At 33.4% G+C, this 16,659-nt stretch overlaps 1 protein-coding gene and 1 pseudogene across 3 annotated transcripts in view; one reads left to right on the top strand and one right to left on the bottom strand.

Moving 5' to 3' along the window:
* TTK (TTK protein kinase) overlaps positions 1-16,081 on the top strand; it is a 49,521-nt gene extending 33,440 nt beyond the window's left edge. For all 3 annotated transcript variants that reach the window (XM_074310445.1, XM_074310444.1, XM_074310442.1), the window contains exons 15-22: positions 6,254-6,411; positions 6,501-6,652; positions 9,672-9,796; positions 10,041-10,121; positions 11,140-11,316; positions 13,316-13,406; positions 13,846-13,943; positions 15,522-16,081. In XM_074310445.1, the coding sequence (XP_074166546.1) occupies positions 6,254-6,411; positions 6,501-6,652; positions 9,672-9,796; positions 10,041-10,121; positions 11,140-11,316; positions 13,316-13,406; positions 13,846-13,943; positions 15,522-15,608 (969 nt within the window). In that variant the 3' untranslated portion in view covers positions 15,609-16,081. The remainder of the gene's footprint in view (positions 1-6,253; positions 6,412-6,500; positions 6,653-9,671; positions 9,797-10,040; positions 10,122-11,139; positions 11,317-13,315; positions 13,407-13,845; positions 13,944-15,521) is intronic.
* Positions 5,546-6,108, bottom strand: LOC141566206 (large ribosomal subunit protein bL32m pseudogene; annotated as a pseudogene).
* Positions 16,082-16,659: the final 578 nt, after the last annotated feature.

The following is a 16,659-nucleotide window of genomic DNA, read 5'->3' as shown; positions in this document are numbered from 1 at the left end:
TTTCAGAAGGTGTTTGATGAATTCTTTCAATGCTTATTTTACCTTCTGGTTCTATTAACCTCTGGGCAGTTCTCTTTGATGATTTCCTGTAAAATTAGAAACTAGGCTCTTTTTTTCATAATTTTCAGGAAGTCTAATAATCTTCAGATTATCTCTCCTAGATCGATTTTCCATGTAAATATTTGACGTTTTTCTCCAGCTTTTCATTTTTTTGTTTTTGCTTGACTGATTCTTAGTGTCTCAATGAATCATTCATTTCTATTTGTTCAGTTCTGATTTTTAATGAGTTATTTTCTCCATTGGCTTTTTTTTTACTTCTTTTTGTATATGTCCAATTGAATTTTTAAATGAGGTGCTTTGCTCTATGGAATTTTTTTCCATTTCACTAATTTTTTTTTTTTTTTTTTTTTTTTTTTAGTGAGTTATTTTCTTTTTCCAATTCACAAATCCTACTTTCTTGGGAATTCTTTGTCTTTTCCAATTCACAAATCCTACTTTCCAGGGATCTTTTTAACCTTTTCCAATTCACAATTCTGTTTCCCTGTACTTCCTGTGAATTATTTATCTTTTCCAATTCACATTTCAGAAAGTTGTTACTTTCTTGCATAGCTTCTCTTCTTTCCTTTCCCCACTTTTCTTTTAACTCTCTTTTGAGGTTTTTAATAGTCTCCTCTAGGAGAGAGTTATGTGATGGGGTCCAGGTAGCATTCCCCTTCAGTGTATTATCTGGAGATTGTATTCTCTTAGTTTCCTCAGGGGTTACAAATCTGCTCTTTTTGTATATAAAAGCTATAATCGTTCTCTTCATTTTTTTTACTCATTTTAAAAAACCTATAAGGTCTGCTTTCAGGGCAAGGAGGTTACCAACTTTCTCTGCAGAACAGGGATAGGTATATGGAAGGCAGCTGTCTTGTTAAAGGGCTGCAAAGGTAAGAGGGTGTTCTGGGAGAGAGTTTTCCCCCCAACCGAAAGTGATTCAGAGCTAGTTAGCAGAACTGGGTTGTGGAAGTGCCCAGTAAAGAACCCCTGCTGTGTGGCCTAGTGACTGCCCTGAGGCTAGAGGCTGAATAGTCAAACACAACCCCAGACCAAAGCCCCTGTGGAGCTGTGGATATTAGCAGCTGAGGAGTAAATAGCCCCAGCACAGAGACCTGAAGTGTCTCTGCCCCCGAAGCACAAATCACTGCTATGGAAGTTTCACTGCCTCAGGCTGAGCCCCACACTGTTCAGATTAGAGGCTGCCCCCCCCCCACCCTGTGTCCCCCTGTTGTGCAGCTTCTTAACTTCCCCAAGGAAAATCCCTGAAGAGCAGAATGGGGCTGCACAGCCTTGCAGTAATCTGTGCTGAGTCACTTCTGGTTTTTTGGTAGCTATAGGCAGACTTTAGTTTCTGGTGTTTTTTAAAGTGGCTTTGATTTCTCTGCTGATATGCTGTTTTGCAAGCAGAGTACAGCAATCAGCCTATGTCTCTGTAGCTTTTCTTACCCCAGAGGCCTCCCCAGCTTGATCTGCATGATATGCTAGCCTAGTTTTAACCCTGTCCACAGCTGGTCTTTTTCCCCGCCCCTCAGGACAGACCTTTTCTGATGAAATTCCAGATTCTCTTCGGTTGTTAAGTTGTACTTCTAATCTTCATGGGTTTTACCAGTCAAGTGCTATTTTTAAGGCTGAATTAAATAGTTGGTAGTGAGGGTAAGAGAGAGCTTAGAAAGTCTTGTATGACTTCTGCCATCTTGGCTCCGCCCCCAGTCCTTATAATTATTAAGGTTATCTATTTCCTTTTCCTTGGTTTTGCTTGTGCTGTGCTTATGTACATGTACCCACTGTATATTTTACGTTCTTGGAGAATAGAAAATTTTCTTTTTAGGCTTTCTGTAACCAAGCACTCAAAACAATACCTTACATTTAGAAGGCTCCTGATAAATGTATGTTTAATTGGATTCAATCTGTTTGGTTGATTTAGATTTAGATACAACAGGCTCTCTTAAAAGAAAAGGCTATACTATGTAGGATGTCAGAATTAAACTATCTGATAGTTTTTACAGTAGTTAGATTAAATACAGCTCAACATATATAGAGATAGTTCCAGATCTGGACATAATTATCAATTAAATTGAATTATTTTATGTCTTATAAAATATTCAAAAGCCACTTTATAATATTATAATATATTGAGACATACAATATCACATTAAAAAATTAACTAGGATCATAGAGTTAGATTTGGAAAGTATTTTAGTGGAGATGTAGCTCACTCACCCCATTTTACAAAACAATGGTTAGATTAGGATTGTGTTACTATTTGCATTACAAAATGTTTTGCATTTAAAAAATTTCCTAGAACTTAAAAATAATAAGAGGTACATATGCATTTATTTTTTGTAAAATATTTAAGGAACCCATCTCATGTTACATTGCCAAATTTTCGAAACTTTGTCCATATATCCTCTTGCTTTTTTTTTTTTTGTTGTTGTTGTTGTTGTTTGTTTGTTTTGTTTTGTCTGCCTAAGTCTTTTTAACTTGAGCTTGTTTATTAACCTCATATTAAATTTTCACACCTAAATGCTGATAATTACTAGGTATTAGGGTAAAAGCAATTCATTCAACTAATTTATATTCAAGTGTAAGTGGCCAAAATAAGCAGAGTTGTTTACATTTTTAAAAGGAAGAAGTACAAAACAAATGAGTCTCTTGCTCATTGTATTTCAAGCCATATGACAATCAACAAGCTTTTACTAATGCCTGTTATGTGCAAGAGGACTATATTTGTCCCTGGAGATACAAAAGAGATCAAAGGCCTTTCTCAATTCTTTCTACTGGTGCCTTTGCCATGAAATTACTTTCCATCTACTATATATCCTTCCTATTAAATGTGGTTGTTTGCATATTGTCTCATCCTTTGAAATGTGAATTCCACAAGGAAAAGGGGATATTAATGCCTTTCTTTATATTTCTAGCACTTAGCACAGAGCCTGTTTGTCATCTGACTGGTTGCTCTCAAGGAACTTACATTCAGTTTGAGTGAGATAAAATATGTATGTGTGTGTGTGTGTGTGTGTGTGTGTGTGTGTGTGTGTGTGTGTGTGTGTGTGTGTGTGTGTGTAATACGTAATAAAGTAAGACAGGGATGTTAGATAACTGGCTAGCATAATGGATACAGTGTTGGACTTAAAAACAGGAAGAATTAGGTCCAAATCTTTCCTTAGGCAATTATCTAGCTGCATGACTCTGGGCAAGTCACTTAACTTCTCAGTCTCAGTTTTCTGTCTGTAAAATGGAAATAATACAAACTTTCTCATAGAGTTGTGAAGTAAATGAGATAACACAAATAAAATGCTTTTGCAAACCTTAAAAAGCAACATCAGTTCTAGCAAATGTTTTTATTGAAAGATCAGGAAAGTCTTTGTATAGAAAGTGGTACTAGAGTTACATCTTGAAGGAAGTGAAGGATTCTTTGAGGTAGAGGTGAGGAGAAAAGAAGAGTATTCCTGTCATGGATGATCAGTACATAGGCATTATGGTAGAAGATGGTTTGCATATATGATAAATAGGTAGAAAGCTAATTTAGCTAGATGAGTTCAGGAAGGGATGAAATGTAGAAAGAGGCTGGGAAGATGTATTGGGACTAAGTTATGAAAGTCTTAATTTAAAAGTCAAATAAGGTTATTTATGTTTTATCTTACAAATTGTAGGGAGCCTTGAAATTTAAAAAAGTATTGCTAGGTTTTGCGAGATCTGTACTTGAGAAGGGAGGAAAGGAGAGAGAAAATATACATTTATATAGAGTCTACTATGAGTGAGGTACTGTGCTGTGATTACTTTTTTTCTTTTTTTCTTTTTTTTTTTTTAACTTTTCATTTAATTCTCATAACAACCCTTCAAGATTGTAATGCTATCCCCATTTTGCAGTTGAGTAAACTGAGGCAGACAGGTAAAATAATTTGCTAAGGTCACACAAGTAGTAAGCATTGGAGGCAAGATTTTTATTCGGAATCTCTTGATTTTAGGCCCAGAACTGTTTTATCAGTGGCATTTTGGCAGAGCAATTAGGAGTTTGTTTTACTAGTCTGGTTTGATAAGGATCTAAAAATGAGAAGGTAGAATTAGCAGGACTATTCTTGATGTTGTTATTAAGATGGGGTCATCTAAGCAGGTTGATAAAGAGGTAGAAGATATGGGAAAAAGAAGAAAAAATAATTGAGGAGAGGAAATGGCCTATTAGGATAAGGGAGATATTAAAAGGACAGGTAGAAAGCTTGCCTTTGACAAAGGAGGTCCATTGTTATGTCTCATCAGGAAATTAGGAGATATATAGAAGATTTGAGTTGAAGAGGAGGAGCTGAGGAAATGTATTAGATGAGTTCAGGCTTTCTAGTCAGTCAAAGGCATCTGCTGAGGAGGAAGGGAAATGATCTAAATAAACTCTAGTAGAGACTATTTGTAGGTAATCAATAAAAGACAAAAAGGTGTTTCTGATCAATGCTGAGAATCCTTACTGAACTGATGATTCTGGTACCTTTCACATAGAATAGATTGAATCTTAGTGGATTTTAAAATGTTTTGTGCTTCTTGGAATGGCATTACCTCTTTAAATGTAAAGCAAATACAAAGGAAAATGAAATGTAAGTTCTGAAATTAAATTGTTTATTTAAAGTGTTGTGTTAATCCTGTTTACAAGGTTGAAATTGCACAGAGGTTGATTCTCCCATCTGTGAAATGAGACATCTGCTAGATGGTGTGGTGTCTTGGAAGCAGTCTTGGATTTAGAACCTGATTTATATTTAAATTCCTACCCCTGTTCCTTAATATGTAATGTTGATCATTTTTCTAATCTCTGTGGACCTCAGTTTCCTCTTCTGTAAAATGAGAAAGCTAGATTAGATCATCTATTTTAGCATTCCTTTCCAGTTCTGAAATTCTAATCCTAACCTATAGTTAGTTCTATGGCTTTGACTTCATAATAACTCACTCATCTTTTATATGATCTTTACAACTATATGTCTCTCACATGTAATACTTGAGTATAAATTTTCAGTCCTTTAGGTAAAATAATCATGCTGACAAATTCTACACTCTTCATTCAGTGTTCTATTTTCTTTTTTTTGAGTGAAGACATAGGCTTTATTGTGTAAAAGTAACTGACGTTTCCAAAGTGATTCTGACAAAATTTGAATTTCCCCATTTCACAGAAATTTTAAAATCAAATAAGTTAATGTCAACAAAGTAAATATTTCCCCAAGAAGTTAGACCCTTGCAAATGTCAGCATTAGGTCACTGATTCTGCACTCAGGTCATATCTAGTTGGCATTAGGAGTGTTGTCACAGATTTGTGATTAAGCCCAATCTCTTAATTTTACAGAAGAAGAAACTGAGATGCAGAGAAATTGGGTGACTTGGCTGGGTCCCCTGAGGTGGGGCTTGGCCCTGGTTTTCCCAGCCCAAGCCCTACCTGCTAGGCCATGCTGCCTGAGGAACACAGAGAAACAAAACAGCTCAAGCCCCCCGTTTTCATGCAAAAGGCCCCCCTTGGAACCCACCTGCAGCATCAAGTCCTGGAGAACCAGGATGGCCTCTTCCTGTCCCACTCGATGAGCCTCTTATCCTGGTCTTCTGCCAAGGGAGTTTTTCCTTGATACAGGACCACCATTCCGATTGTGGGTACCTTATAGGACCTACCCCCTCTCTACTTCCTGATTTGTACCATCTTGTGGCGGTAATGACTCTAATGTAGTAATAACCACAATGGACGTGCTTCAGTTTCAGATGGCCACACTCAGGACACACGTCGATGTTGTTCTTTACTTTAATGAGCTTGTTGGGGTTTCTTCTCCTGCACCGATTGACTTCAATGCTGTGCCTATTTGGGGGGGGGGGCGGCCATCCACACAAAACCACCTAACAGGCCCGGAATCTCAGCAGCCCCATTGGCATCTGTAGGGGCAGCGGCACCCCTGCCAGGGCTGGCCCCCAGGAAGGGCCTGGAAAGCCAGCAAAAAGATCCAAGGGAAGCATCTTCTCCACCTGGGCCCAGCAGTTCTGTACCAAGCACACAGCAGCCTCTGGCCACGAGGGCAGGGTTACTCGCAAGCATGCCAAGGTCATGACCATGGCTGCCCTGTGAAAGCTCATTCAGTATTCTATTAAGAATTTATTTTCATCAAAAAATTGCCTCCCTTTCTTAGGGATGAGAATAGAATTTTGATGATTTGCCAAAACAACATATTTGTATGTGTGTATATATTATCTTTCACAGGTATTTCAAGTATTGAGTGAAAAGAAGCAGATATATGCTATAAAATATGTGAATTTGGAAGAAGCAGACCCGCAGACCATTGAGAGCTATCGGAATGAAATTGCTTTTTTAAGTAAACTGCAACAGCACAGTGATAAGATCATTCGACTTTATGATTAGTAAGAGAAAAAATAATTAAGACTTTGAAAGAAACCTAATTTAATTTTAGTGTAACATTACATTGTAACAATTTTTTTTTTTTTAATAGTGAAATCACTGGCCACCATATCTATATGGTGATGGAATGTGGGAATATTGATCTTAACAGTTGGCTTAAAAAGAAAAAAACAATCAATCCATGGGAACGGAAAAGTTATTGGAAAAACATGTTGGAAGCAGTTCATACAATCCACCAGCATGGTAATTTTAAAATAGATATTCCTCTATACAAAACAGTTCTTTATCAGAATATTAACTCCTCAAATATCTGTGTGTTTATCTAAGGTGACATTGAAATATACATTAGTTAGCAAGAATTGGAGCATTTAGTTGGTGCAGTAGATAGAGCACCAGTCCTGAAGTTAGGAGGACCTGACCTCAAATCTGGCCTCAGACACTTGACACTTCCTAACTGTGTGATCCTGGGCAAGTCACTTAACCCCAATTGCCTCAGACAAAAAAAAAAAAAAGGAAAAGTTAGCAGGAATTTATATTCAACTCTTAATATATTTCAACCTTAAGCATACAAAGAAAGGTAAAATCCACAGCTGCTCTTAAGGAGTTTAGAATTGAATGGGGGACGGGGGAAGGAAACATGCAGATAACTGTATACAAACAAAAGGTATACAGGATAAATTGGAAATAATAAAGGGAAGATACTGGCATCAAGCAGGATCAGGAAAGGTTTCTTGTTGAAGATGAGATTTTAGCTGGGACTTAAAGGAAGGTTAAAAGTAGAGACTTAGAAGGAAAAGTATTGTAGGCATAAGACAGTAAAAAAATGTATAAATAGGAAATAGAAGGGTCCTCATGAAGATCAGTAACCCTGTAGGAAGGGGCGAAGCTATTAATGATTTCAGTACTAAAAAGAGTTTTATGTTTGATTCTGAAAGTAATGAGTCATTTGAGTTTATTGTTTTAATTATTTATTTTTCCAAACATATGTAAAGATGGTTTTCCACATTCATTTTAAAAAAACTTTTTGTTTCAAACTTTTCTCCCTCCCTTGCCTCCCTTCTCCCCAAGAGAGCAATCAATGTGCAGTTTCTTTTAAGCATATATCCATAGTTGTCATGTTGTACAAGAAAAATCAAATCCAAAGGGAAAAAACCATGAAATAGAAAATAAAAATAAGCAAACAAATAGCAACATGAAAAAGTAAATAATACTATGCTTCAATCCACATTTAGTCTCCATAATTCTCTCTCTGGTCGTGGATGGCTCTTTCCATCCCACGTCTGTTGGAATTGCCTTGAATGACCTTATTGCTAAAAAGATCCAAGTCATCACACTTGATGATCACATAATCTTGTTAATTGTGTACGGTGTTCTCTTGGTTCTGTTCACTTTACTTAGTATCAGTGCATGTAAGTCTCTCCAGGCTTTTTTGAAATCAGTCTGCTACTCATTTCTTGTAAAACAGTATTTCATCATATTCATATATCATAACTTATTCAGCCATTTCCCAGCTGATGGGTATCCACTCAGTGCTTTTATTAAAGTTTTTAAATGGTGGTAGGGAATGACATGGTCAGATATGTGCTTTAGGAAGATCAATCTGACAGCTGAGTAGAAAACAGACATATATACATTTAGTGAAAGAATAGAACTTATAAACTATTCTGTCCTGAGTTAGATTATATTTCAAATTAAGTTTTCTTCTCTGTCTCTCTTTGTCTCTTGCTTTCTCTCTCATTTATACACACACACACACACACACACACACACACACATCATATTGTAAAGCACATCTCTCTTCGTATAACAAAATATAATTCTTGTACCCCTTCCTGAGCTAGCATTATAGCAGGATTCCACTTTAAACTTTTAAATAACAGGATTCCATAATCTTTTATTGGAGTTTCTGAGATACTTTATAACAACTAATGGTTTAATATTGTTTATAATCTGTGTACTTAGTTTATTACAACATGAGACTCAAGTCAGATGATTTCTTTTTAAAACTAAAAGGAAAAAAAAACAACTAAAAAAACTAAAACTGTTTTTTTAATGAAAAGTATCCACCAAAGGGCTGTGTATTTTCTTTATTTTGTGAAAATTTCAAATATTCATACCTCTTTTTCTCCATTGTCTCACCAGTCAACCCAAGCAACTATTATTTGTTTATTTTGCGTATCTGCTCACATGATAAAATGACCAGAATTCATTAGTGATAGAAAGAAAGGTATTTGGAAAAATAAGTAAAATTATTGAAGCCATGGCTAACCGGAGTCTATTATGTTCATCCAATTTATTATTGAATCAGAGCTTTTTTTTTTTTTTTTTTTTTTTTTTTTTTTTTTTTTTTTTTTTAGGAGACTAGAAAGGCAGGCAGAAAAGACAGAAGATTCAGAGAAGAGTTTTAGAGTTTTAGTGCATTCTTAATAAATGTATACCATTCTATAACTTCCTGCCATCTCTATTAGGAGCAAATGGAAGGGCCATTTTAAAAATATTTTGGTTTGGATTATGTTTTGATTTGATTTTTCTTTGTGGCAAGGTAAAGATATTGTCAATCTTAGTTGGGGTTTGACTAAATGAATAACATATTCAAGTTTTACCTAATAAATAGAGCTAAAGTTAATCATCTAACTTTCTCTAAAGAACCTTTTCCATTGAAATAGCAAATGTCTAGTATAGTGGAAAAACTGCTGTTGGATTTGGAGTAAGAAAGACCTGAGTTTGAATTTGGCATCTAATTAGCAATGTGACCATGATGAAAGTCACTTAACCTCTTAAAGTCACTATGTCCTTATCTGTGAAACTGGCAGTCATTTATGTAAAATATTTTTACATAAAAAATTTGTGTAAAAAAAAAATAAATATGACATAAATGTCATATGTTATTTTCATTATTAGCTAATATCAGTTTCATATTCTACATGATCAGGGGTTAAACTGTCTTCTAAATCTCTGAAATTGTGTTATCCTCAGGAACAGGTAATAATGTCCCTTCAGGTATTTTTGCATTTACTTAAACAACATAATTATTGTCACTTGTTGGATAATGCTCATATACAATATGATTTTGTTTACTAAGTCTTTGTGCCCTGAATTATCTAGCATAAGGCTGAGGCTAGATAGCAGATACTAAAGAATAAAATACATGATTCATTAAAAAAAAAAAAAGTCTTGGCTTATGTCAGCAAGTGGCACAAGGATTTAATATCTGTATGCATAATTTGTGTTGTCTAATTGTGTTATGATTTTTATTTTGGAGGCATTGTTCACAGTGATCTGAAACCTGCTAACTTTCTGATAGTTGATGGAATGCTAAAGCTAATTGATTTTGGAATTGCAAACCAAATACAGCCAGATATGACAAGTATTGTTAAAGATTCTCAGGTAAGAAAAAAAGTATTGTTTGTTCATAGTATAGGATTAATTAAATAAATTTAGTAACATGAGTTCATTTACAAATTTAAATTTAGATATTTTAGTAACTAGCTTCTCAACTCTTCGTGATTCCTGAGTGCTTGAGCTTATTTATGCAAAAAATTTTAAATTATAATAGGATATTACTTTATTGTTTCATATAAAAGCTGAATTTAAGGTGTTTCATTTTCTACTTTTGTTATTTGGCAAGTAGGTTGGTACAGTTAATTACATGCCACCAGAAGCCATCAAAGACATGTCTTCTTCAAGAGAGAATGGGAAATCCAGATCAAAGGTATTGACATATTTATTTACTTTATTAGCATATATTCACTATAACTAGAACTGAGCTGCTAAGCAAATGAACTTTCTAAATAACTGATATTATTCAAAGTTATCTAGTGATTTTTAAAGCTACTTTTTCTACTACAGAAATCTATTTTGTTTCCTTTTTAAAATTATAGTACTGTGAATAGAACGGTCAGTATAAACAAACATTCAAAAAAATAGCCACAGAATTCAAAAGAATTTTCAAATAGTTGTGGTAATATTAAATTCTGTCCTCACCAAGAATTAAAACAAAAAGTTTCTCCTAAGGGGAATATTTTAAATAATCTGGTCACATCATGTGCATAGTAAAATACAGTATGTAATTGTTTTTAAGTAGTTTCATTGGTGACATTAAATTAGTCACAAAATATCTTGAGGATTTAGCTTTTTTTTAACCTGTAAAATAAGAGCTCTAAGATGGTGATTCTATAATTTCTCTCTTTTTTAATCATCACAGAAAATTGTGATTTATTTATTTCATTATATATATTGGAATATCCAATAGCCAAGTAAAGGTTTTGGTGAACCTTGTCAGGAATTTTGACAAGTTCCACTAATAAATCTTTTTATTTTGTAAAATGTAAATGAAATAAACTAATTTATGACAGTGATGATGTTTCTTCTTGGAACTTATTGGAATTTAATGTTTAAAAATGAATATTTTAAAATTCTGTGACACCTGATAATTCTGGCAACTAAATGGTAGTAAATAGTTTTGAGCTTGGAGTTAAGAAGATCTTAGATAAAGTTCACTCTCAGATCCTTCCCAGTTTTGTAAACTGGGCAAACCATTTAATTTCTAATCAGTTTCTTCAACCACAAAATAGCACCTCCTTCTCAAGCTTGTTATGAGAATTTATAAAATGTACTGTGCCTGGCCCATAGTAAATTCTTATTAAATGCTTGTTTCCTTCCTTCTGTGAAAATGCATTTAAATTGTTTTTTTGTTTTGTTTCTTTTTTATGTGGGGTTGTTTTTTTTAGATAAGCCCGAAAAGTGATGTCTGGTCCTTAGGATGCATCTTATACTGCATGACTTATGGGAAGACTCCTTTTCAGCATATAATAAATCAGATCACTAAGTTGCATGCTATCATTGATCCTAATCATGAAATAAAATTCCCTGAAATTGCAGAAAAAGATCTACAAGATGTGCTACAGGTAACTTTTAAAATACTTTTATTTGTATGTTTTTGTATATATGTATGCTTGATGAAGATTAAGGAGTTTTGATTTGTTGTCTTCTAATTTAAAAACATATGTGATCTATTAGAAATAGCATAACTATTAAGAAGAGTTGGTGATTTACTATATTACTTGATCTCTACCTCCACTGCAGAAAAGTATTTCTGCAAAGATATACATAATTAAATAATTTTGGAGATTTAATTCCAAATTCCTTTCTAGTATGGAAGAAACTATTCACCAATTCGTCTACAATGCATTAATATACCTATTTTTCCATAGCTAAGGCTTTTAACATTTGTCATTTTTCCTTTTCTTTTCAAAAGAATCAGTTTTGTTGTTCTAATGGATGTGAGATTAAACCTCAGAGCAGCTTTAATGTGCATTTCTCTAATTACTAGTTTTTCATATACTTATGGATAGCTTAGATTTATTCCTAAAAAGGTTTGCTTATTATATCCTTTGAGTTGGACATTGGCTCTTGTTCTTATAAATTTGAATCAATTCCTTAAAATTATATGTGCAAATTAAAGATTTATACAATTTTAAAGCTCCTTGAAAGCATTAGTGTGCCATTAAAACTATTGTCTATTTGGAGGCTTCCCAATTAAGATCAGAGTAATCTATCAGCAATATCATCACCACTATCCATTGTCAAACAAACTTGCTGAAAATATTTCTTCCTTAGTTATTTGCTTCCCTCCTAATTTCATCTAAATAGGTTTTAGATAGATATTTTCTAATGGCAATATACTCATATAATTGTCCATTTTCTTTTCTGTTATCCTCTCTTTTCCTTAGTTTGTTATAAACTCTTTCACTATCCATAGATTTTAATAGTGATTCCTGTCTTGGTCCTCTAATTTGTATATGCTGTCATTCTTTATGTCTTAAGTTAAGTGTCTATTTGGAGCATATCATGGTATCTGGTATGAGATGTTGATTTATACAGCTCGTTTCAGCTAGACTGCTTTCCAATTTTTCCAGAAGTTTTTGTAAAATAATGAGTTGTTACCCTAGGTCATTGAATTTATCAAAATATTAAGCTACTGTGTTCACTTGTTTCTGTTGTTTATAGTATATCCAGTCAGTTCTTTTTATTGACCTTTTTTTTTTTTTTTTTTTTTTTTTTTTTACCAATATCAATCATTTTGAGGATTAGTGCTTTTAGAATTATTTCATAGGTACTGTTGGGTCCCCTTCTTCCCTTTTTTCCATTATTTCCCTTGACATTCTTGATGATTTTGTATTCATTTTGCATCCGGAAACTTGCTGGTTATTGTTTCAGTTAATTTTAGTTGAATCTCTAGAATTTTGAGAGAGAACACTCAGGAAGAAAGGATTCAGATTTGGTTTCAGACACTCTTAGTCTTGTGAACATGCTCAAATCACTTAACCTCTGCCTTAGCCTCCTAAAGTATAAAAAAGATAATAATAGCATCTACTTTCTAGATTTGTTGGTAGGATCAAATTAGATAAGTAAAGCACTTGGCACAGGGCCTGGTACATTAGATGTTTAATAAATGTTTCTTTCTTTCTCTTAGTAAACTATTATTATTTCATCTGCAAAAAGTCATAATTTTGTTTACTTCTTTCCTATACTTATGCCCTCGATTTTTCTTTTGTCTTATTGCTACAGTTAACATTTATAACATTTAATTAGTAGTGATAATGGACATCCTTGCTTTACCTATGATCTTAATTGGAAAAACTCTAAAATCTGCATATTTAATGACACATGAACTCTGCTTTTAAAGAAGTTTTTAAATTTCTTGAATGTTTAAAGGAAATCTGCATGTCTAGGAGGTGGTCATGTTATAATTATTTCTCTGAAAGTTAGGGTGATTAATGTTCAGGTAAGCAAGTTCTATAATGTTGAAGCAATTAGTAATTTTTTTCTATGGTGAATTTATGGACTTTACCATATGTAAGAATAATTATTTTTAAAATAATACTTTTTTCTTCCTCCTCATAGTGCTGCTTAATAAGGGACCCTAAACAGAGAATATCTGTTCCTGAACTCTTGGTACATCCATATGTTCAGATTCAAACTCAGTCACAACCAGGTAATAAAATTTATGCTACTATCATGTGTTAATTAAAATATAATTATGACTAAATGTAGAAAATTAATAACTTGCCATTTTCCCAACCTTCCTTCTTTCATATAATTTGATACTTAAGATCTACTATTCATCATTTTAGATACTCTCCCATTGAAAATCATAATCCCTTTGTGCCTTTTTTCTTGAACTTTCTTGAACTTTTCTCTATTTTTCAATAAATCACTTGTAAAGGATCCAGCCATTCTATTTCTTTTAACCCAGAGGTGCCAATGACATTTGGACTCTTCTTGGTAGCTTTCATTCTCACTGCCTGATCAACCTGCTAGACTATTAGAATCTCAATTATTAAGCTGTCAATAAGAAATATGTTCCTATTAGTGCTTGGGGGTTTTCTTGTGCTAATAGTTATTGATTTTAAATGATGTAATAACTTTTATAGGTAGTCAAGTGGCTAAAGGAACCACAGAGGAAATGAAACATGTTCTTGGCCAGCTTGTTGTCCTGAATTCTCCCAACTCCATTTTGAAAGCTGCCAGAGTAAGTATGATTAAAATTAATTGTCATTATAGTTATTTGGTATAGTTTGTCTAATCAAAAAACTAAAAATAATACAGTGCAAAGAAATTGTGTGCGCATTTTCTGACAGATTCTGAAGTCCCTTTTAGCTCTCTCTGTGATCTAATGTTTCTGCATTGAAGTAAGGAAACAGCACAGTATAAAAAAAGGACAAGAGACTAGGAGGTAGGACACAGATTCCTGGATTCTAATAGCAGATTCACCTGTTCTTTGACCTTGGGCAAGGTGCCCATTGGGCCTGCTTTTCCTTATCTGGAATTTAATTAAGTAGTAAGCAGTATATAACCATAAACTACTTTTTAGGTATGGATGCCTAAAATATTTAAATGCTAGAACTTCAACTAAGGTTTTTCTGGTGCTTTATCCTGATGGGTTATTGAGTCTGAGCCCTCCAAGCCTGTGCCAACAGTATAATTGTAGGAATTCTTTACTTAGACAGAGACTTTGATGAGCTGCATATATATTGTCCAAGGGCTAGACTAATAAAGTTCATAGAAGCTAATTATCAGGTTGTTCTCAGTGTGATGAGACAAGAACTCTCAATGATTATTTACCAAATTTTAAAGAGGATTTGTGATCTGCATTGGTGCAAAGAATACTCAAATTTTAAAAAATAATAACTTTTATCAAGACATGAAAAACTAACAGAATGGTGTGAGGCCCTGTGAGACCTCTTTTTATATAAATTGCAGTGTTGCAACTAGTACTCAAAGTCCTAACTGTGGATTTCTACATAGAGAAATGTAGTGCTGTGAGTAGTGTGAAAGGAATGGATATGAAATAGGGAAAGAAAGATTTGGCAACTGGTTAGATATGTGTCATGGTGATGTTAAAAGTCAAGGATAATGCCAAGATTGTAAACTTAAATGACTGAACAAATGCTAGTGCCTCAATAGAAAACTGGTAAGTTTGGGAGAGGAGAAGTCTTGAGGGGAAAGATGAGTTCTTTCTGAACATGTTGAATTTATGATGTGTGCAAGTCATGATGTCTGAAATGTTCAATTGACCGGAACTAGAGCACAAGAGATAGTAGATGGTGAGATCACCAAGTGAGAAAGTATAGAGAAGAGAGAACCCAGAAAATATCCTTGGGGTGTAGTCAGAATTGGTTTAATTTTCATTTTTTATTTACAATGTCCCAAACTTGAAACTGCACTCTTGAAATGCTGTGTATATTGTGTCAGATTCTTAAAAGAACCTTATATATTCTAAAGGTAAAAATGAACCATTTCTTTAACTATTTTTTACTTTAGATAATAGAATTTTTGGTAACTAATATACATAATGCAGAAATTCACATAATTATTATAAGAGGCTATGGTGCATAGAAAATATTACCTCTTTTTTAAAAAAAATTTCTCCTGACACTTACATGAACTTGGTCCTCTCAGTACTTTTAAAGGTAGCAATAAAGTGCCAGAATAGTACTTTACAAAATAGATATTTGGAGAGAAATGTGATGTTCCATAAAAGCATTTTTTCCCATGTTTGACATGTAAAGATAGTTAATTCTGTATGTTTATTTTTTTTTTTTTTCAGACTTTATATGAACAGTACAGCAGTGGTGAAAGCCAGGATTCATCTTCATTTTCCAAATCATATGACCAAAAATGGAAAAAGAAATGATAGGCAACTTCTGATATGTATATAACCTGTCACTTTTGGTAGATATATATATTATATGTCCTACTTGGTTCCCTTGATATTTCTTACAGTCAGATAAATTATACTACAAATTGAATTGTGATTGCCAGCAAAAAATATTCTGTAGAGGATCCTAAACAGAAACTTGTTAAAATAACAACCACTTGTATGTGTGTGTGTATGTGTGTGCATGTGTATATATATATGTATATAATGTTCTAGAAAATTTTTGTTCTTATTTGTAAATCTTAAGTTGTCTTCTGCTGTCATTTCACACTTGGAGTTGTTCTTGGTTGGAAATACAAAATCTTAATGTCAAAAAGCATTTGAAAAACTATGTAAATAAGTTTTTGCTATATAAAGAATGTTTTCAAATTTGTGAATTTTTTTTTTTTTTTCCTTAAACAAAAATCAAAAGTAATTCTTTGCTGAAAAATAAAAGTTGATACTAACAAGTTGGAAAAGTTTAGGTTCGGGAAGAAAAAAAATCATAGCTTAAAACCTCTAATATTTTTAGATAAAATAAAAACAGTTTATTTAAAAGTTATATATAGGTTGAATAAAGAAGGTCTCTGAGGGCCTTTCCAGGTCTCCTATGTTAAAAATAGCTCGGGGAAGAATAAATTGCAAATGGTGTTCCATTTGTTTGCGCTGAGGTAGTAATGGTATGAACTATATCTCTGGAAGCATTCATTGCTCTTTTTATGCACAACCTGTGACTGCAAGATCTTTAATTTCTCTTTTAGATTATGATACTAGACTCTGGAATTACACAATCACATTACTTTTATTGCTTCAAGTCACATTATCTTGAGTACCACTGCTGTAAGATTCAGTGCTTTTCTGTGGGTAAATAAATAATTACTGTTTTTTAATTTATTTATATTTATGAATTCATGTTCAGTTGAAACTTATGGGTTGTCTTTTAAAAGTTACCTTTATGGTATTATTTTATGATACTAATTTGTTCCAGTAGTTGCAAGCTTTTCATTTCACATGCACTTAAGTGCATTCAAAACTAAAATACTTAAAA

The sequence above is a fragment of the Sminthopsis crassicaudata genome, chromosome 4 (assembly GCF_048593235.1).
Source record: "Sminthopsis crassicaudata isolate SCR6 chromosome 4, ASM4859323v1, whole genome shotgun sequence".
Lineage (NCBI taxonomy): Eukaryota > Metazoa > Chordata > Mammalia > Dasyuromorphia > Dasyuridae > Sminthopsis > Sminthopsis crassicaudata.
The sequence above is the reverse complement of the archived record's forward strand: the minus strand, read 5'-3'. Positions and strand labels throughout refer to the sequence as shown.